Below are 19,211 nucleotides of genomic sequence, written 5' to 3'. Positions count from 1 at the left end.
CTTTCTGTGAGGAAATTCTTCTTAATGTCCAACCTAAACTTCCCCTGGTGCAGCTTAAGACTGTGTCCTCTCATCCTATCACTAGGTGCTGGGAGAAGAGGCCAACCCTCACACGGCTACAACAGAAGGTAAAGGTGAAATTCCTCCCTGACACAGCAATATCCTTAAGGGAAGCACACGAGGCCTGGCCTTCACCCATTCCCACTTCACCCTGCAGCCCTGGGTCACTGTGCCGAAGGCTCTCCCCTCTCCAGAGTGCCTGTGTCAGGAAAACAGGGCAGAGCAGGTTGGGAAGCCGTGGAAGGAGCGCCCGCTACGCCCGCCCGGCCACGGGGAAACGCCTCCCGCAGAATTCCTTGGAGGCTGCCAGGACAAGCCTTTCATCCCGGCGAGTTTCTCCCGGGAGTGTGGGATCGCCACGCCCAGGCAACGCGGAGCTGTGGCCAGCAGGGAGCTGTTGGCAGGACAGTTACGGTGCCACGGCCGGCCCTGCCTGTACTTGTCCTTCCCCGGGTCTCAGGCAGCCCTGGACTATGAGTTCTGGCTTTTTAGGCTCACTGAGCACTCAGGTTTGCTTGATCCCAGCACTAATATCAGTTTTAAACCCCCACCCAGAAACGCAACCCCCAGTTCCCACTGAACAAACAACATTCCTTCCCCTCATCCGAACGGTTCAATTAGGAGGGGAAGAAAAAACCCCTTGCTGAGGCAATTTTTATTACAAAATCTTTCTGAAATAAACCAAAAAATTTTCTAAGAATAAATTAAAAAATATAAACACTCTGCTCCACCCCCGAGACCAGGAGCCAGCCTGGATTGGGGAGCAGATCCCAAGGCTGTGGCAGTCCCTGCTCACTGGGACTGGGACCTGAGGCTGCCCAGGGCAGGGTGAGATGCCCGGACAAAGGCCATGTCCTGCCTGTACTTCATGGCAGTGGGGGGCTGGCGCCGGAGCAGCTGGTCCCCCATGTCCTGGGGCTCAGGGTCATCATAGATGGTGGAGATGAGGATGGGATTGTCCCTCCGGGGCTTCTTCCCCTTGAGGAAGGTTGGCAGCTTCTCCCCGTGGTACCTGGAGGGAAGCAGGAAAGGTTTGGTTGGAGGTTGGTGAGGCAGCCAGGCAACCCTGTGCTTCCCTGATCATTTCCTTCGCATGATCATGGAATCAGGGAATGGTTTGGGTTGGAAGGGACATCTTCCAACTAGACCAGGTTGCTCCAACCTGGCCTTGGACACTTCCAGGGATGGGGCAGCCACAGCTTCTCTGGGCAACCTGTGCCAGTGATGCAGGGAAGATGTGGACCAGTGTGCTATTCCTGGCTGCTCTAGAACAAGAGCCAGCCCTCATGGTCAAACACAGCACCCCAAAAAGCCTCCAGAAACCCCACAGGGTAGGTAGGGGTGGGGACCCTCAGTCCTTCCTCTGTGTCTCTGCTGCAGGACCCTGCACATGGTTCCAGTCCTGCTCTAACTCCACAGTCTCCACTAAGGAGCCCTGGACTGCCAGGAAGAGGAGTGTATTTAGCTCTGGAGAGCTGTGGCAGCCCCAGCTGTGCAGGGAAAGGCAGATTCCTGGGACAGCCTTCCAGTTCTGGTTCCCACTCTGCTCCAGCCACTCAGCTGGGGGTGCTGAGAGCCCGAGCAGAGCTCTGAGCACAGGCTGGCACTTGGGTACTTACCCCAGCCCCCTCTTGCATCTGGGGTTCTGACCCTCGTTATCCAGAGCTTCAGCCATCCCAGAGTTGCTGCTCCCCAGGCCCAGCCCCTCTGTCCAGCCCTGCTGCTCCAGCACCTTCCTGCCAAAGCCCTGGGAGGAGGGGAGAACATCACAGAGTTGCTGGACAAAGCCCAACCTCATCTTCCCAGAACTTTCTGCCCCCTCCCCACATCCAAGGCCTCTCCTCCCCCTAATCCACATCCTCTGGGCACCATCACCACCCCAGCCCTTCCTGCCCTGCCCCTGAGCAGGTGTCCAGAGCTCACCTTGGTGTATCTCTCGAAGGTTCCAATCTGCTGCCCTGACACAGACCCCTCCTCCAACCCATCCCGGAGCCGCTGCTCCAGCCACATCTGCACCGAGTCCCGAGCATCCTTATCACCTCCATCTAGGGAGAAAGAAGCCAGAGTCAGGGCAGCACAGCTCAGGGAAGCTGTACAGCTCTGTCACTTCCCCCAGAGCACCAGGCAGAGGAGGTAGAACCTGTTCTTTTTGGCAACTCTCGCCGCCAGACCAGAAAAACACTGTTTCAAGTTCACTGACGTCTTGGACGCTTTCAAAGGATGACAGAGGCAAAGAGCTCCCCAGATTCTGCAGGGTCAGAATTTCCCAGCCTCCCTAGTCTCCTCAGGATGGGGGGAGAGGTTCAGCTCTGATACCTTTATCATAGTAGATGCTCATGTCCACGTCCCAGTCGTCCGCTGTCTGCTCGTCAAAGTCTGCCAAGAGAAGGGAAGCAGCAGTTTTAGTGAAGTCTGACACACAAGAGCTGTTTGCTGGTAGTCCAGCTCCCTATTTTCTCTAACAAAATGGGAAGGAATCACAGAACCATTAAGGCTGGGAAAGACCTCCAAAATCTTCAGGTCCACCCTGTACCTGATCCCCACCTTGTCCCCCAGCCCAGAGCACTGAGTGCCAGGCCCAGTCTTTCCTTGGACACTTCCAGGGATGGGGACTCCATCACCTCCCTGGGCAGCCCCTTCCAATGTCTGACAGCCCTTTCAGTGAAGATATTTTCCCCAAAATCCAACATGAACCTCCCCTGGCACAACTTAAAGCCATTTTCTCTCCTCCTGTCCCTCGTTCCCTGGGAGCAGAGCCCGACTTCCCCCAGCTCCCCCCTCCTGTCAGGGAGTTGCAGAAAGCAAGAAGGTCCCCCCTGTGCCTCCTTTTCTCCAGGCTGAGCCCCCCCAGCTCCCTCAGCTGCTCCAGCCCCTTTTCCAGCTCCATTCCCTTCTCTGGACATTCTCCAGCCCTTCAATGTCTCTCTTGCAGTGAGGGCCCAGAACTGGGCACAGCATTTGAGATGGTGCCTCAACAGTGCCCAGCACTGAAATGGCATTAGAGACTCCCCAAATCCCAGTGCCCACAGAAGAGGCAGAGGCAGCACCACTGGGGTCTCTGGTGACTGGATTGTGAGCAAGTTGCCAGTTTTGTGACCAAGGGAAGATTAAAAAGTGATGGCAAGGTGCCGGTGGCTGCAGCTGAGCTGGACTGTTTGCAGGGGGTTAAACCTGCTCCTGGGGGTTGGTGGGGGCTCAGTGACACAAACACCAACGTTACCTCCGTTCTCCTCCTGCCAGAACTGGGCATCTGTGTAGAACACGAGGCCAGAGCCTCCTTTCTCCCACTTGAGCTCGATCTCCTCCTCGAAGAGCCGCTCCTCCACACGGCCCTGCTTGGTCACGTCCTCGTGCAGGGCCTCGTGCCTCTCCCACTCCTCACAGGTGTCATTGTCCTGCAGGGGAGGTGGCACAGGGTGGGTGACACCAGCACAGCCCCCTCCCTGCCCCCTGCCCCCATCCCAACACCCTCCCTGTGGAACAGCCCCACTGACAGAGCTGGTCCCAGCCTGCAGCTCTCAGGCCCCGACACGACGGGTGCGGATGAGCTCATTCCTTGACTAATGCCACTTCCAGAGTCAGCACTGAGAAATCCCACACCTCACACCCACTGCAGGGATGCCCATTTAAGGAGCAGGTGTGCTGGACCTGGAGTCAGCACTAAGCAACGAATTAATTCCACTCCAGTTGATCCCTAAGGAGATTGTGTGGGTTTCCCGGGAAGCAGCTTGCTGGCACAGGCACAGGGCAGGCTGACAGCTCCACTGCTGCCTGCCCAGCTCTGGGCACAGCCTTTCCAGGGCAGGAACAGCCAAAAGAACGGCTGGAGATCCAGGAAACAGCCCGTGAAAAACAGCTGGAGGAGTCTGTTTAGTCTGGAGAAGGAAAAGCTGAATAAAAGGAGGGAACAAAGCGCCCTCTGTGCCCGCTGTTGCCAGGAAAAACTAATGGGGTGGAACTGCAGCAAAGATTTGGCATCTGAGTTAGTTCTGGTGGAGGAGAGAACGGGAATGGCTTGCCTGGGGATCTGTAATGACAGAGGTTTGGGAGAACAGGCCAGACAGGCGTCTGCCAGGCAGGGATGGCTCCACAGAGCCTGCCCTGCCCAGGGCTCCAGGAGCCTTTGTCACAAAGGCCATTTTCCTCACAGTGACTAAACTTCAGTCCCAGGAGCATTCGAGGTCAGCCATTTGTGCAGCTCTGCATGTCCTTTTCCAGCACACAAACACGGGCCTGAGCCTCTGGTCACCTCATGTGTAGGCAAAGCAGAGCTGGGCCAATCTGCCAGGGTCTGCTCTGCAGCATCAGCTCCTTGGGCCAAACCCCTTGGGCTCAACCCCCACCAGAGCCTTTGGGATAAACCCTGACCAAACCCTTTAGGCTCAACCCTTACAACCACCTTGCTCTGGACAAGCAGTTTTTGGGGGGTTCATGCCCCCACTGCCCATGCACCAAGAGGTGAACAATTCTATTTTAACATCATTTTCTTAGACATGTAATTTATACAGTACAGTTAAAATTGAGCTCTACATGCCCTCCCAGCTCTGCTGGGCTCGGTCGGTGCTGGAATATTCCACTTACATCATCTGAGTGAGACTCCTCTTCCTCCTGCTGCCTCTCCTCCTCCTCCTCCTCCTCCTCCTCCTCGGGCCGGGCTGGGCGAGTCAACCCCGGGGTTGGCTCAGGCCCCTCTCCCTCGGTGATCTCATCCCCTGCAGCAGTGTAAACTCCTCCTTCCTCCACCACTGTCTCAGTGTCCTGGTATTCAAAGGGCACATTCCCATACCTCCGGGATGAGCCAGTCTTTGGGAAATCCAGCTGCAGCTTCTTGATAATCCGGGGAGGCAGCCGGCAGGCCCGGATCAGCTCCAGGAACACGCTCAAGGGGGTGCCCACGTTCCCAAAAGGCATGAAGGAGGGGGGGTTGAACTCGGGCAGGCGCTTCAGCTCCGCCTCTGTCACAGATTCCCCGGCAGCCGTCTGGTCCTGGCTGCTGGGAGACGCCTCCGAGCCTGGAAAAGAGAAGGAATGTTTGGGGGGAGGCCCACAAGCCACCTGAGAGGGGTAAAACAGGGCCCTCCCGAGCACGAGGGGGATAAGCAGGGCCCAAACGGGCTCTTCTCGCCTCATAGTAAATTTAAAGCACTAAGGAAGCTCCATAAGGGGTGTTAACCCTTCAAGCTTGGCTGCAGAGTGTCGGTCCGAGCACCCCCCAGGCCCGCAACCGGCCCTCCCCGGTGCCCGCCCGTACCTGTCGCGGGACTCAGGCGGACCCTGCGGATGAGGCAGCGGCCGGGCAGCGCGGCCCCGCCGGGCCCGACCCAGCGCTTCCCCGAGTACATGCGGACGAAGCGGCGGGCGCGGCCGGGCCTCACCGACACCAGGCACGAGCAGGTGCGCGGCCCCGCCGCCGCCAGCGGGCGCTCGGGACGGTGGCGGTAGTGGAAGCAGAGGAAGCCGCCGGCCTCCAGGAACTGGCTGAAGTAGGCGCGGAGGTGCGCGGAGCGGAGCGCGGCGGGGATGCCGCTGACCAGGCAGTACCGGGCCGGGCCGCCATCGCCGCCGCTGCCGCTGGGCGCCGCCATCTTGGAGCGACGGCGCGGGCGCGGGGAGATGACGTCAGGGGCAGGGAGGGAGAGAGGGCGCCGCCTGGTGGACGGAGAGCGCGGTGCGGGCGGGGGAGCGCGGGGAGTGTCACAGGTTCTGGGGACACAGAGAGACCCTGAGGGGTCACAGGACATGGCGACAGAGAGAACCTGGCAGAGGTCTCAGCTCACAGGGGTCTCAGGGGGTCGCAGGCCTTCAGGACACAAAGAGCCTCGGGTGGGTCACAGGCCCTGGGGGGGGTCACAGGCCTTGGGGACAGAGAGAACCCAGTGGGTGAGTGTCACAAGCCCTGGGGACAGAGAGACCCTGGGGGAGTCACAGGCCTTTGGGGTGTCACGGGATCTGGGAACAGAAAGACCCTGTGAGGCGTTCATGGGATCTGGAGAGAGAGAGAACCTGGGGGGGGTCACAGGCCCTGGGGAGGGACACAGGGCATGGGCACAGAGAGACCCCAATGCGAGGGGGGAGTCACAGGCTCTGGGTACAGCCAGACCCTAGGGCTGGCCACACCCCAGTGCGTGTTGGGGGGCTGTTTACCAAGCCCTGGGGGTAGCAGGGGGTGGCCAGGCCCCAAGGTGGGTCACAAACCCTGAGGGTTTCAGGGCACAGGGGCATCCAGCCCCCATGCTGTGCAGCCCCTGGGGTCTGGTGTCCCTGTCCCAGGGCTGTTGGGTGTCCCGTGCTCAGTGACTCACCGGGACTCATCCCATGACTCACAGCCTCCCTCCCCACGGAAAAGGGCCGTCATGGGGCTGAGATCACCCCGGGAGCAGCAGCGGAGGTGGAGGCACAGGCTGACACTGCAGTTTTCCGGGCTGCTGGCGAAGATTCCGGCTGTTTCCGTGGCACAGGGAGGCTCCGTGCAGCTCTACCTGACACCTCACCCGTACCAGCCAGGGAAAATGGGACGGGGTTTGAGCCTGTTGGCAGCAGAGGGGAGCGTCCATGTGAGTCAGAGCATCCACCTCCGACACCACTGGGAGACCCTGGGAGAGGCTCAACACCTGGAGAAAGGTGCAGCTTTCCAGGGGGATTTGCCCCTGGAAATTTCTGTGTGCTGGGAGCATTGAGGGATTTTACATCAAACAGCTCCCACTGACACCATTTGACCCGTATTTGCATTGCCAGGTGGATTTTTATGAAAAATTCTTTTCCTTCCACTGCCTTTCCATGCCAGGCCTGCAGCAGATTTCCCCCCCCTCCCCGCCCCCAAATTCATCACCACCTCTAAAAAGTCACCACTGTTGTTCCAAAACGTCAAGCATTTTATTAAAAAAATAATTTATTGCATCTTATATACAAACCACATGAATGTTCACTTATAAAATACTGACACCTCACCTGTTGAAGGCAGGAGGAGCGAGTTTTCCAGGTGTGCACCTGGCTCTGACTCCAGGGAGGGATGTTTGGATCGACCACTAAACCAGCTCCGCTCGTTTCCACGGCGTTCCCAGCTCAGGGTTCACTTATCACACAAACAGGTAAGCCCAGAGCCCAAAATGAGGTGCAGCAGGTTTAGGTGCTCTTAGTCCTGTTGTATTTCATGGAATTAGGGAGGAAAGATGTAATCTAAGGGAAAGAGGGTGAGTCTGGACGCCCTGTGGGATTTAACACTCTGGCTTTTCCCCCTGAAGGTATTCCCTGAGTGTTTCTAAGATTTCAAGCGCAACAGGCAGATCCAGACCTAATTCCACAATGTTTGCACTGTGTAAGTGATCCCACTGAGGCCATCAAACAGCACAGGATCGAGCTGTCAGCTGAGGACAGCCCTCAGTGCTCAGAGTTAACAGCAAAATGCACAATGATTTCACAGGGGAAAAACTGGGATCAGGCTCTACCAGAGCTCACAGGCAGGGGGGAACAGGGAACAGGGAAGGAAACCCCTCACACTCCATGAAACCCCACACACTCCATGAAATGGAGGCCAGCAGGAGCCGCTGTAAACATCTGCTGAGCCGGAGCTGCTTCTGCACGGATCCTCCAGCCTCAGCCCTAACGAAACACGCAGTTCCCAAAGAGTCCGGAGCGCTTCTCTCCCTAAATCCCCTCTCCTGGATCTGCTGTGGATCCTGGCAAGGTGTGGGGAGCATCCCGGGCTGCTCAGCAGGGCACACACAGCCCCGGAGCCTCGTAGAGCATCTCCACCAGCAGCTCCGCGATGTCGGCGTCGCCGATGACGGGCCGGAAGAACAGATCCGTGATGAGGGTGGGGGGGATGGATTTTAAGGAGGAGGCGACCAGTAAAATGTGGGAAAAGCGTCCCTGGTCGTCGGGGTGCAGAGGCTGCACGACCTCCTGGAGGGCTCGCTGGGCCTCCCGCTGCAGGCTCTCGATGTAGAGGGAAACCCTCAGCCCGGGGATGTCTGTGAGGGAGAGGAGGGGAAGGTGGGGATGAAGCAGGATGGAAAACAGCCCCAGGTTTCCCCCGCTCCCACCCTTCCCTGTTTCTCAGCAGGGCACACTAATGGGATGTACACAGGGCTGCTGAGATGTGGCTATTCCAGGGATGCTGTGTGAGGGAGGAAAAGCAGTTAACTGGGCAAATCAAGCAAAGGAACCTGGGGTTTACTGTCTGCAGGGCAGGTAAAGTCCTGTGGCTTTTACCACTACATTTGACATCCCTCCACCCTGCTTCCCAGTGCATTTGGGAATGACCAGAATTAGGAAGAAGGTGACCAACCCTCTCTGCTCTCACACCTGCCCAGCTCTGAGCAGCTCCAAGCCAAGAGGTCTATGTTTGCCCAGGGAGCTGGTGGAGTCCCCATCCCTGGAGGTGTTCAAGGAATGACTGGATGTGGCACTCAGTGCTCTGGTCTAGTTGACAAGGGGGTGATCACAGGTTGGACTCGATGATCTTGGAGGCCTTCTCCACCCTCAGTGATTCTGTGATTCAGTGTTCAGCTGCCAGCTCCAGCCAGCAGAGCCACGAGGGCCTGGCACTCACCTGGATTGAAGAGGATGGCTCCCTTCAGATAGGCATATTCCTTGGGGCTCAGATCCAGGCTCCAGAAGGTGTTGAGGCAGCACTGCAGCCGCTGCACTGCAGCCAGTGTGGGCTGTGTCCTCTCGGGCTCCTGCCCTTTGCTTTGCCCGCTGAGGAGGATCTTCTTGAGCATGCTGGGGGCCGGCGCCTCCATCACCTCGAAGGTCACCATCTCCTGCACCAGCCCCAGCAGGAAGAGGGGCACCCAGCAGCTATCCAGCAGCAGGAGCTGGTCCTCCTTCGGCAGCAGGTAGAAGGAAGGGAGGTTTTTCATGAAGCTGATGGTTTTGACCAGCACGTCGGAGGCCGCCTGGCAGGTGACGTGTGGCGTGCGCAGCCGGACGGTGCGGCGCTGGTGGCACAGGCAGCGCTGCCGGGCCCGCCCGGGGTGCAGGTTCTGGCTGAGGAGGGTGTAGAGGATGGCAGTGTTCTTATCCTTGCTGTGGCACTGGCACCTCTCGCACTCCATGCCCACACCGGTGCTCATAGCTGAGCCGGGTCCTCGGCGAAACTCCCGTAAAACCCCTCCTTAAATCTCCGTCCTCCCAGCTCTGCCAGCCCTGTGGCTGCTCCAGCCAGCTCTTATAAGGCTTGGTCACCACTGAAACACCCCTCCACAGCCTTGACCGCCCTGATTAAGCCGCCCTCATTAAAAAAAAACCGCCCAACCAGCCCCGCTGTCCCTGGGCTGATTGGCCGGGGGCAAATGAGTTCCCAGCGCTGCGTCAACAGCCGTTTTCTCAATGAATGGCCGGGGAGGGGGGGACGGCGGGTTGGGCCCGTTATCAGGATTACCCAAACAGGATAAACAGAGTCATTACCCCAGGCTGTACCATGGCACCAAGGCCCCTGAGCTGTCGTGGGGCGGGTGTCGCTGCCAGGACCTCACAGACAAACAAAGGGCGCTCGTCTGGGCCCTGGAGTTCAACGGCCCGGCCTTGGCAGGAGCAACCTGGAAGTCGTGTTATCAGCGGCTGGTTTTGCCCGGCCTTGCTCGGGAGGCTCCTGTTGTTGTTGGGAGGAAGAGGAACCTGGTGAAGTGCCCAGGAAGGGCCACGGGTGTTGTCTCTTGGGCTGGAGAAGGGCAAATGCCCCCATTTGCAGCATGAGAGAAAAGGGAGGAAAAAAGGGCAGAATTCTTACATTCTTCCAGTGGAAAAGGACCTGGGGGAGCTGGTAAGCAGCGGCTGAACGTGAGCCCAGGTGGGCAAGAAGGCCAAGGGCACCTGGCTTGTACCAGCCATGGTGTGGCCACAGGACCAGAGCAGTGACTGTCCCTCTGTGCTGGGCACTGCTGAGACACTTCCAGGGTGAGGATTCCTGCGGGGGACAGGGGGAATCTTTGAGGGAGGAGGTGGAGGAAGAACCTCCCCTCTCAATCCTCTCGCCCAGGAATCATGTTGGACCCCAGCCCCGGCGGGACGCGGAGAAGAGGGGGGCGCAGGGCGGGTGGCAGCGCTGGGGCCGCTCCCGTGACAGCAGCGGGTGCCGAAGGGTCCTGGGCCCTGTTGGGACCCCCCCCGGGCACCGGGACCCCCGAGGGCCGCGGGAACCCGCCCGTCCCGTCGCCATAGCAACCGCGCCGCGCCTCACGCCCCGCCTTCCCGGACAGATTGACAGCACCCTCAACCAATCCGCGGAAAGCACAGCGAGGATTGACAGTTCCATCAACCAATCCAAGAAGAGAGCGGTGCGGCGGCGCGATGTGATTGGCGGTTTGGGACAGGAGCGTGCGTTTCCGCGGGCGCCGGTTCCGGTTCCGGCGGGGCCCGGTGTGGCGGCGGCGGCGGCGGCAGGATGGGGCTGAGCGCGGAGGATGCGGCCGAGCAGGAGGATCGCTTCGACGGCATGCTGCTCGCCATGGCGCAGCAGCACCAGGGCGGCGTGCGCGAGGTAGCGCCGCCGGCACACCGGGAGAGCTGGGGGCGGGACGGCGGGGCAGGACCAGGAGGAACGGGGCGGGGGGGGGGGGGCGCGGCGCGGCCTTCTCGGATCCCGCCCCGGCACGTGGGGCACGGGAGGCACGTGCGGTGCTACGGGAGCGGAGATAACGGCCCTGGGCAGCCCCACTAGTTAATTAATAGGATGTTAACGAGGGGGCCTTGCACCCCCGGCCCTGGCGCCTCCGGGATTCCCGGAGCTTTCCCGGAAGGTTCGGGATGCGCGGGCAGTGCCTGTGCCGGGTCACCACAGGGCAGGATGGAGCCCCTCAGTTGCTCTTTCCCAGCACAACCGCTGGCCCCGTGAGGCCTGACCGCGACCGTGGCTCCCCCTCCTCGTGCTCAGGGATCTGCTGACCCCCCTCGCGGATCCCATCGGGATCCCTCTGGCTGGGGGCTCCGCGATCCCGGGTGCTGCCCTGCAGCGGGGCTGGAGGGTGTGGGAACCTCCCACTCACATCCCACTCACAAATAGCTTAAAAAAAGCACTCCTAAACCAGCCCCTCGTGCTGTAGTGAAACCTCAGATTGAAACACCCACAGCACAGAATTCCTGGAAAATGAAGATCAGCCAAGAATATGTGTTCCCACAGGGGTTTGGGGATGCTGGTTGGTAACTGTTCACTCATCAGCGACCCCTGGCAGGCAGCTGGTGATTATTGTGTAAAAATAAAGAGTTTGCACACTTTTAGGCATGCAAAAGAAGCAAAATGTGGTATATATGTATATGTATCCCTGCCCAAATTCCTACCTTGGATAACAGCTTGGGGTACTGGAGCAGGACCTGAGGGTAAACTGCTGCCCTTTCTTCATGCAAACCACACAAATGCCTCTTCTGGAAGGTGGGAGTCCAGGAGCTGGATGTTTTCTCCAGGAAAACAGCCACAGGACTGATTCCAGGATGATTTTGACACAGCCACAGATGGAGAGGACAAAGGATAAGGGCTGATCCAGAGACAGGGGGTGGCTTGGAGTGACCTGGTCTCACTGATCCTTTTCTTTCCACCAGCTTGTGAACACCTTCTTTAGCTTCCTGAGGAGGAAGACGGATTTCTTCACTGGAGGAGAAGATGGAGTGGCAGAGAAGGTAAAAAGTAAACCCTTGAGCTTTTAATTTCTTAATTTACATCCCACCCCTGTTTGTGCCAGGCTAAGACTTCCCTGCCTGAACAACTCCCTGCATTTGGGTGCACTTGGGGCACCAGCAGCTCGTGGTGCTGCTGGAATCCATCACAGAAGGGAGGAAATAAGGAGCTGCTCCTCTCTGAGGGGAGGAAGGAAACAAGGAGCTGCCCCTCTCAGAGGTGAGGAACACACAATTGCCTGCTCAGATGTTACCAACAGTGCAGGTTTTTCTGCCAGACTCTGGCCAAAGGCTTGTTTGGAAAGCAAACCTGCCAGACACACTGACTTAACGGTGACACGCCAGGGTGCTGATAACCCCGGGTTACCTTGTTTGTTCACCTCAGAAAAAGCACAAAGTCCATGTCCCTGCACATGCAGCTGCACCTTTGGCTCAGGGCTGGATGGAGTGAGTGTTCTAGGGAGCCTCAGGTGGCCTGAGCATCACCTGTCCTGCCCTCACCCAGCTCCAAGGCTGAAAAGCTAAGTTTCACCTTAAGGAAATATTTGTTGAGACAAAAAATGGTCAGGCTCCCTGAACATTTCCTGTTTATACTTACCAGTATAGCAGCTGTTCCTCCTCCTGGACTGCTGGAACTCCACCAGTGGGATGTGTTAGGGCAGCTTTTAGGTGCTTGCACAGGGCGTAACATCCTCTGTCCAGTCCCTAAAGTGGTAAAGCTGAGGCAGGTAAGGGATGGGAAAGAGGATGTCCCATCCCTGGAAGTGTTCAAGGCCAGGTTGGATGGAGCTCTGAGCAACCTGGTCTAGTGGAAGGAGTCCCTGCCCATGGCAGGGGGGTGGAACTGGGTGATCTGTAAGGTCCCTTCCAACCCAAACCATCCTGTGATTCTATCAAAGTAAGAAAGATAAACCCCACTGTCAGATTAGAGAGCAAATCTCCCCAAATTCCTGGGGGGCTCTGTGCTCCCAGGGAGTGAAACCCTGAGTGGCATTTCAGAGGGAAGCACTGGCTGTCCTTTGGCATGTCCTGGCCACTGTCCTTGTCAGATCTGTGCCTGTAGAAGAAAAGTGTTCATGTCCTCGGGTGGCACCTGTCAAAACGCTTTACGGCCTCCTGAGAAAGTGCTCTGCACAACAAAAATGGCAGAAGCTGCTCCCCCAGTCCTGCTCACCCTTTGGCATGGAAGAGAAAGAGGAGAGGGTGGGAAGGTCACTATGTTTTTTGGGTGCAACCCTTGTGTGGAGTGAGGGGGATGTGGGTGACACCCACAAGCTCGGGCAGCGTAAACAGTTCCCTCACCATGGATCGTCGTGGGGTTGGGAACAGAGTCTGGGACACACACACACTTCTTGTATCCCGTGTCCCAGGAGTCACTGGACTTGCACTGTGTAAATAAATCCTGCTTTCCTCTTTAGAACAAAGCAGAAACGCTCAGGGCTTGGTTACAAACTACAAGGTTTTGAACTGCGAGTTGCTCGAAAAAGGCGCTGAACCCCCCCTGGAAGTTTCTGAAACATATATAAATCAATTTTTCCCCTCTAATTCCTTCTTCAGGCTCTGTCTGTGCTGTTTTCTGGGGCAGCCTTCAGCTCACATACGTGCTGCCCTGCACAGCACCCCTGGCTTTATCGAGGTGGGGCAATTGCTCTGGCTCCCTGCCTGTGTACTCAGCTTTCCCGCTGAGCACGTGGCCGTTGGCACCAGGGACCTTGAGATTTTGCCTCTCAATAGTCACAACAACCTTTGGGGAGTTTGGAGGGAGGATGGAAGAAAAGATTTATGGAGGAACTTGCCCCTCTAGTGTAAAACATGGGAGGTTTTCAAGCATATCTCATCTCAGTCGTGGCAGCTCTGTCTGGGAGAAGCCCAGTCGTGGGTAAGGTCAGAAGTAGGTAAAAAAACTTGGACCCTGTGTCCCTGTACTTCCAGCTGGCCTAGATATGTGGAGTAGCTGTCAGGTGGCTGGGTTGGGCATCAGCTCGTCCTGCTGGAATAGCACAAAGGACAAAATACGTGGAGAATTATTATTCCTGTGTTATCTCCATGAAAATACACACCTTGTGCAGGGAAGAACTAGGAAGGGCTACATTTAAGTATTTTATAATTATTTAAATATTGAATATTTTGTATTTTTTTCTCTCTTTTCTCTTACTTTTCTTCTCTCTTTTTCAACTGAAAAATCTCAATATTTTCAGTCAAAACCCGAGTGAAAACAAAGGGAAAGGTCACAACACCCCGTGTGGTTGAACGAAGGAGCCCCTCACTAGACCAAGCTGGCTCCATTTGGGTTTGAAATGGGTGATTTGTTTTACAACCCTTGTGGCTTTGTTCCTGTCTTTCAGCTGATCACAGATGCTTTCAACCACCACAACAAACTGGCTCAGAAGGAGCGGAAGGAGAAGAAGGCCCGTCAGGAGGCCGAGCGGCGCGAAAAGGCCGAACGTGCCGCCAAACTGGCCAAGGAGAAGCAGGAGGCCAACGAGCCAAGGATCAAGGAACTCACAGATGAGGAAGCAGAAAGGCTGCAGCTCGAAATCAACCAGGTGAGAGTGTTGTCAGGTGCTGAAATGCGTTAGAATGGCTCAGCCTTGTTCCTCTGCAGTCGTGGCAGCGTGAGGACAAAAGGGAATCTTCCCCTTGGTAGTACCTCTTTCCTGTAATTTTTTTAAAGGCTGAAAATTCCCTGTTTTCAAAGTCTCGGATGCAATTCCCAAGTCCTGCTCTTCAGCCTGAGCTGAAGAGGCTGAGGCCATCTAGTGCCTGGTCAGGAAGTGACACCAAGTGCCAGCACTTGGCTGAGTGTATTTCCTTCTCTTTTTAAACAGAAGAAAGAGGCACAAGGACAGGTCAACAGTGTCCCAGTGAAACCCTCAGAGGATGAAGCTGAATCAGATTCTAACAAGCAGGTAAAACTCACCTGGGGAATTTATTTTAGAATGACAGAGTGGTTTGGGTTAGAAGGGACCTTTAGAGCTCATTCACTTCCACCCCCTGCCATGGGCAGGGACACTTTCCACTAGACCAGGTCGCTGCAAGCCCTGTCCAGCCTGGCCTTAGGCTGAGAAATATATTTCTGGACAATCATGAGAACTCCTGTGAATATGAGGGGATGTCCAGTCTGACTTTCTTTAAAAATACAGAGTTCCCAAAAATTTCAATAAAGTTTAGGTCTTTTTGGCTTTTTTTCCTGTAATCGTGTTGTAACAACAGCATCTATTAATTTTTGGGCCAAGTTTATGTGGCTATCAAACACAAACACCTGACCTGAAATTCTTATAAGCCTCAAGAACTGTTGTTACAAGTGAAAGATAAATGGAAACTTGAAAAGCTTTTTTCTTTACACCTGAATTTTTTAGGGAACAGATGACGAAGAGGAAGACGAGAAGGACAAAGGAAAACTTAAACCCAACTCTGGCAATGGAGCTGACCTTCCAAATTATAGGTGGACACAGACTCTTTCAGAATTGGATGTAAGTCCTGCTTTGTTACCAGGATCTGAGGAACCTGAGATAGGGAATAAGAGCAGGTGCTGGTCAGAGTGGTGGAGCTGATTCCCTGTGTCTCAGTGTCCTGTGGAAGTTTGTTAGTTGTACTTAACAGCAGCATTTCAATATGGCGGGAGAGCTTGGTAAACTGAACAAAATTCCCAGAAGCTGTAGTTTGCCAAGTTTTGGCCTTGTTTTAAAGGCCAAATTTTTTATGTTTGAAATTAAAATCTGCTTCCCTTTGTATGGCCCCTTGTATCCTTTTACCTCCCACTCACTCAGTATCCGAAGGAAAATAGTTTGTGCTCTGTGAAACCAAGGCAGAAAGTCTTGGAACAGCAGCACAGGAGGGTAAGGAGAGAATTCACTGCCCAGCTTCTCAAAATCTGCTCTTTGTCTGCTCCAGCTGGCCATCCCTTTCAAGGTGAACTTCAGGTTGAAGGGGAAGGACGTGGTGGTGGATGTCCAGAGACGCCGCCTCAAAGTCGGCCTGAAGGGCCACTCTCCTGTCATTGATGGGGAGCTCTTCAATGAGGTGAAGGTGGAGGAGAGCTCCTGGCTCATTGAAGATGGTAAAACAGTCACTGTGCACCTGGAGAAGGTAAGGGAATGGCTTGGGGAGGATTCAGGCTTGGCTGCCTCTTCCCAGGTGGAATGAGAGTGACAGCCCTGGGCTTTATCAGGTGACCACTGTGGTTATCCTTGGTGCAGTGTCATTGGTGCCATTGGAAGTGGGATATTGCAAATTCCCTGTCTTCAGCCTAATTTCAGGCTAATCCAGGATATCCAGTGGATTTCTCAGCGGTTCAGAAAAAGCTGGAAGGAAATCAGGCATTTTAAAGTTGTTCCTTAATGGAATAATGGCACATTTTGACATCTGTTAGTGACATGAAAATCCAGGGACAGATCCTATTGTGTCCCCTCTTGTGTCCCTCACTGCCTTCTTTCTAGACCTCTCCAGGTGATTAGTTTTTAATCCCATTTATCTCATCCCAAACACAACATGTGACGTTCTCCCAGATCTCCCAGTTGTGAAAATTCAGGCTACCCGAAGTAGTTAGAAATAGAAGTAGTACCCTTTATCCCTCTTCAGATTTTACTAATATTTAGAAAACTGTCAAATAAAATTCGATTCCAGCAGCTTTTTCTTGTGACTGAAACTTAAAACTCCTAGAGCAGGTCCAAGAAAAATAAAATACTTTTGCTTCTTCGCCCTTCAGATCAACAAGATGGAATGGTGGAACAAACTGGTCTCCACAGACCCAGAGATCAACACCAAGAAAATTAATCCAGAGAACTCAAAGGTAAGAACTCCTCTGTTTTATGGGATGGAGCCTTGTCAGAAATGGGCTCACCTGAGCCAAGTGGTTCCAATTTTAGTCTTGTTTTCAGTTGTCAGACCTGGACAGTGAAACTCGCAGCATGGTGGAGAAAATGATGTATGATCAGCGACAGAAGTCCATGGGCCTGCCCACATCTGATGAACAGAAGAAGCAAGACATTTTGAAAAAGTGGGTACACCTCATTAATCTGTGGGGTTTTGCCTTCCCAAGGCCTCCTCCTCTTCCTCTTTGGCACAAATATGTGAGGAGGAAGCAGGTTGGCCTTCAGTCCCACCTGTGCTCTCATCTGCGTAGTCACTGAACTGTTGGCTGATCACCGGTGTCTGTAAAAGCCTGTGGGGGTAGAAAGCCTAATGGGGAAATTCTGGGAATAGCCTAGCTCTGGAATTGTCTTAATCTGCTGATTTCAAGTCCAGAAGGCATGTTTGGGACTGGAGGTGCCATCTCTGCTGAACTTTAACATGATCTTGATTGCTGTCTAATCTCCCTGCCACTTGCCACCAGGAGCTGTCCCTAAGACACTTTTATGGCTTTATTGCCCTGTTTGGCAGAAATGCAATTCTGGGGAAATGACTCCTGGGGCTCCCAAGGCCATTCAGAAAGGGGTGGAGGCAATTCTGGGTCACTGAGCTTCTCCAGCAAGTGCAGATCCACATCTTATCTCCGGATGGAAGGAGCTGACCTGACTCCTTCTTTCCCTTGGCTTTATCTCTAATGCCAGAAGCTTCCCTGTGGGGTGTAACTAGAGCAGAGACCAGGCTTCCTTAGTGCCTGTTGAGTTAGTGGAATGGGAGGTAGCTCTGCTCCCGGGAAGTCCACATGCAGGACACCTCGTTGGCAAGGTCACTTGTCTGGGTGCTCTGGAAGTTTGGCTTCTCCAGAGGTTGGCTGGCAGAGGATGGAGAGGAAGTTTAGACTTTGTTCAGGCCAAAGTAGACTCTGTGACACCCAGGTAGGTGCTGATATCTGCCAGTGGAGCTCTCCTGGCTGCCAAATGAGGACATTATCCTCACAGCACAGATTTCCCTGGAAATGGAAAGTGGAAATGCCGTGGTGGCATTTCAGGTGAAACCCTGAGATGGGAACACAGAGGGGCCCGAGGCCTGCCCTTACTTGCACTTTGTGTGTGGATCCTCCACGTGGGTGTGACGTGTTGTATCCCCTGGAGAACAGGTCACAGGAGGAACTGGGGAGCTTCTGCATGTTCATCACTCCTGAGCACTCCTAGGCACAGGGTGTTGGGCTCTAAACATTCTGATGTGGCAACCTAAGTCCAAATAGTCCCTGGAAGGTGTCCCTGCCCATCGCAGGAGGTTGGAACAAGATGATCTTTAAGATCCCTCCCAACCCAAACCATTCAGGTTGCACCTGGTATGAAACCAGATTCCTCTGGTCATGTCCTCCATGAGTTTTTACTGTCAGAGCACTGGAGATACTCCCCAGTAATGCTCAAGCTGACAAGGCTCAATCTTAAATCATAATCTGCCCTCACAATCTCCCCTCTGCCCCACAATCAGTGTTGTAGCTGCCACGTGTCTGAGAGGTAACAGTTAAAGGGTGTCTGATAATTAACTCCTGTGTGTCTGGACTTGCTGACCTGGTAGGATGGCAGGAATGCTGCTACCACTGACCCGAGGAAGAGGTGTTTGTAGTCCAGGGAGTGTGTCCCAAGGAGCTCAGCAGAACATTCCCTGCTGTGGAGGGTGTGGGGACAAAGCAAAAATCCTTCCCTCCCCAAACAGGGCTGTTCTGGCTCCTGCTGACTCACCCAAACTCTTGTCTTTGTTTTCCCTGCAGGTTCATGGAACAGCATCCAGAAATGGACTTTTCAAAGGCTAAATTCAACTGAACCCTCCCTTTCTCCCCCCCCTCTTTCAGTCAGCCCGTTGAGTGGGGCAGGATGTGTAGGGTTGGATAGTCCTCACCTCGGGCAAGTAAAACTTCCAGCATCCCCACCCGAGCCTGCTGTGGAGGCAGCTCCATGGAGTCACCCCCAGTGTCCTGTGTGGAGCAGGAGACAGGGCCACAGAGCAACCACAGCAGCTCCAACCATCTGCCACAATTCCCAAAGGGCAGTGGGGAGAGGAGGAGGGGTTAGAGAAAAAAAAAAAAAGGGTGTTAGGGCTGAGAGAGCCAGACCTGAGAGGTTTTGGGGTATATCCTTGATGTACTGCTTTGCTTCCTCGGGCTCCTCAGAGCTGCTCATCCACTCCTTGCCAGTTCAGTTTGGCACAGGTACCTCCTGAGTTTTACTCCCTCCTGCTCTCCTGGAAAAACAAGGGTCAGTTGGTTTTGTGAAATAATTCTCCTGCCTCCTTGGGAAGGGAAAACAGCAGTTCAAACCCACAGCTATTGCAGCAGAGACAAACTCTGCTTCTCCTTGCTGCTGCTTCTGTTCTTGCCAGAAGTGGGACAGCTGGAGAGGTCAACCTGCTGTCCTGTGGCAAGGAGAGGCTGGAGAGTCTGTGGTGTGGGCAGGAGAGGACACGTGGGGGCTCTGGGGGTGCTGTTCCTGCTGGGAGTGTGTCTCCTGCCTCTTTTCCAAGGGTCTCTCTCCCCGTTGAACGCTGACGGGCGTTGCTGTGCTCTGTGCCGAGCTCCTGCTGACGGGTGGCATCACTCTGCATGTTCATATCTCTTCAAACTGCAGTGCAACATAAAGGAAAAAAAGTGGAATATTTCCAGGCAGAGTGTGTGGTTTCTTCTG

The 19,211-nt window shown here is 55.0% G+C and overlaps 3 protein-coding genes across 3 annotated transcripts; 1 reads left to right on the top strand and 2 right to left on the bottom strand.

Moving 5' to 3' along the window:
• Positions 1-672: 672 nt before the first annotated feature.
• GPATCH3 (G-patch domain containing 3) lies at positions 673-5,645 on the bottom strand. Its single transcript, XM_032710109.1, has 7 exons — positions 5,312-5,645; positions 4,642-5,072; positions 3,281-3,455; positions 2,377-2,436; positions 1,984-2,105; positions 1,680-1,807; positions 673-1,072 (listed from the first exon to the last, which is right to left on the bottom strand). Exons 1-7 carry the CDS (start codon positions 5,643-5,645, stop codon positions 853-855), a joined length of 1,470 nt encoding a protein of 489 aa, XP_032566000.1. The 3' UTR covers positions 673-852.
• A 1,264-nt stretch (positions 5,646-6,909) lies between these two features.
• On the bottom strand, positions 6,910-10,136 carry NR0B2 (nuclear receptor subfamily 0 group B member 2). Its single transcript, XM_032710111.1, has 2 exons — positions 8,612-10,136; positions 6,910-8,030 (listed from the first exon to the last, which is right to left on the bottom strand). Exons 1-2 carry the CDS (start codon positions 9,135-9,137, stop codon positions 7,768-7,770), a joined length of 789 nt encoding a protein of 262 aa, XP_032566002.1. The 5' UTR covers positions 9,138-10,136; the 3' UTR covers positions 6,910-7,767.
• Positions 10,137-10,397: 261 nt separating this feature from the next.
• On the top strand, positions 10,398-19,184 carry NUDC (nuclear distribution C, dynein complex regulator). Its single transcript, XM_032710110.1, has 9 exons — positions 10,398-10,543; positions 11,599-11,676; positions 14,019-14,219; positions 14,502-14,582; positions 15,033-15,146; positions 15,568-15,762; positions 16,382-16,465; positions 16,554-16,672; positions 18,302-19,184. Exons 1-9 carry the CDS (start codon positions 10,448-10,450, stop codon positions 18,351-18,353), a joined length of 1,020 nt encoding a protein of 339 aa, XP_032566001.1. The 5' UTR covers positions 10,398-10,447; the 3' UTR covers positions 18,354-19,184.
• Positions 19,185-19,211: the final 27 nt, after the last annotated feature.

This window comes from Chiroxiphia lanceolata, chromosome 24, assembly GCF_009829145.1.
Source record: "Chiroxiphia lanceolata isolate bChiLan1 chromosome 24, bChiLan1.pri, whole genome shotgun sequence".
In the NCBI taxonomy this organism is placed as follows: Eukaryota; Metazoa; Chordata; class Aves; order Passeriformes; family Pipridae; genus Chiroxiphia; species Chiroxiphia lanceolata.
This window is presented reverse-complemented; position numbering and strand designations above follow the sequence as displayed.

What these genes read in the sequence shown, in the direction of transcription:
- GPATCH3 (XM_032710109.1), bottom strand. Translation starts at nt 5,645, where the DNA reads ATGGCGGCGCCCAGCGGCAGCGGCGGCGATGGCGGCCCGGCCCGGTAC. An exon ending in GAGCATCTACTATGATAAAG is followed by an intron (nt 2,106 to 2,376) that starts GTATCAGAGCTG and finishes CTTTCTCCCTAG; the next exon opens with ATGGAGGTGATAAGGATGCT. An exon ending in CCTTCGAGAGATACACCAAG is followed by an intron (nt 1,808 to 1,983) that starts GTGAGCTCTGGA and finishes CCCTCCTCCCAG; the next exon opens with GGCTTTGGCAGGAAGGTGCT.
- NUDC (XM_032710110.1), top strand. Translation starts at nt 10,448, where the DNA reads ATGGGGCTGAGCGCGGAGGATGCGGCCGAGCAGGAGGATCGCTTCGAC. An exon ending in ACCAGGGCGGCGTGCGCGAG is followed by an intron (nt 10,544 to 11,598) that starts GTAGCGCCGCCG and finishes TCTTTCCACCAG; the next exon opens with CTTGTGAACACCTTCTTTAG. An exon ending in TGCAGCTCGAAATCAACCAG is followed by an intron (nt 14,220 to 14,501) that starts GTGAGAGTGTTG and finishes CTTTTTAAACAG; the next exon opens with AAGAAAGAGGCACAAGGACA.
- NR0B2 (XM_032710111.1), bottom strand. Translation starts at nt 9,137, where the DNA reads ATGAGCACCGGTGTGGGCATGGAGTGCGAGAGGTGCCAGTGCCACAGC. An exon ending in AGCCATCCTCTTCAATCCAG is followed by an intron (nt 8,031 to 8,611) that starts GTGAGTGCCAGG and finishes TCTCCCTCACAG; the next exon opens with ACATCCCCGGGCTGAGGGTT.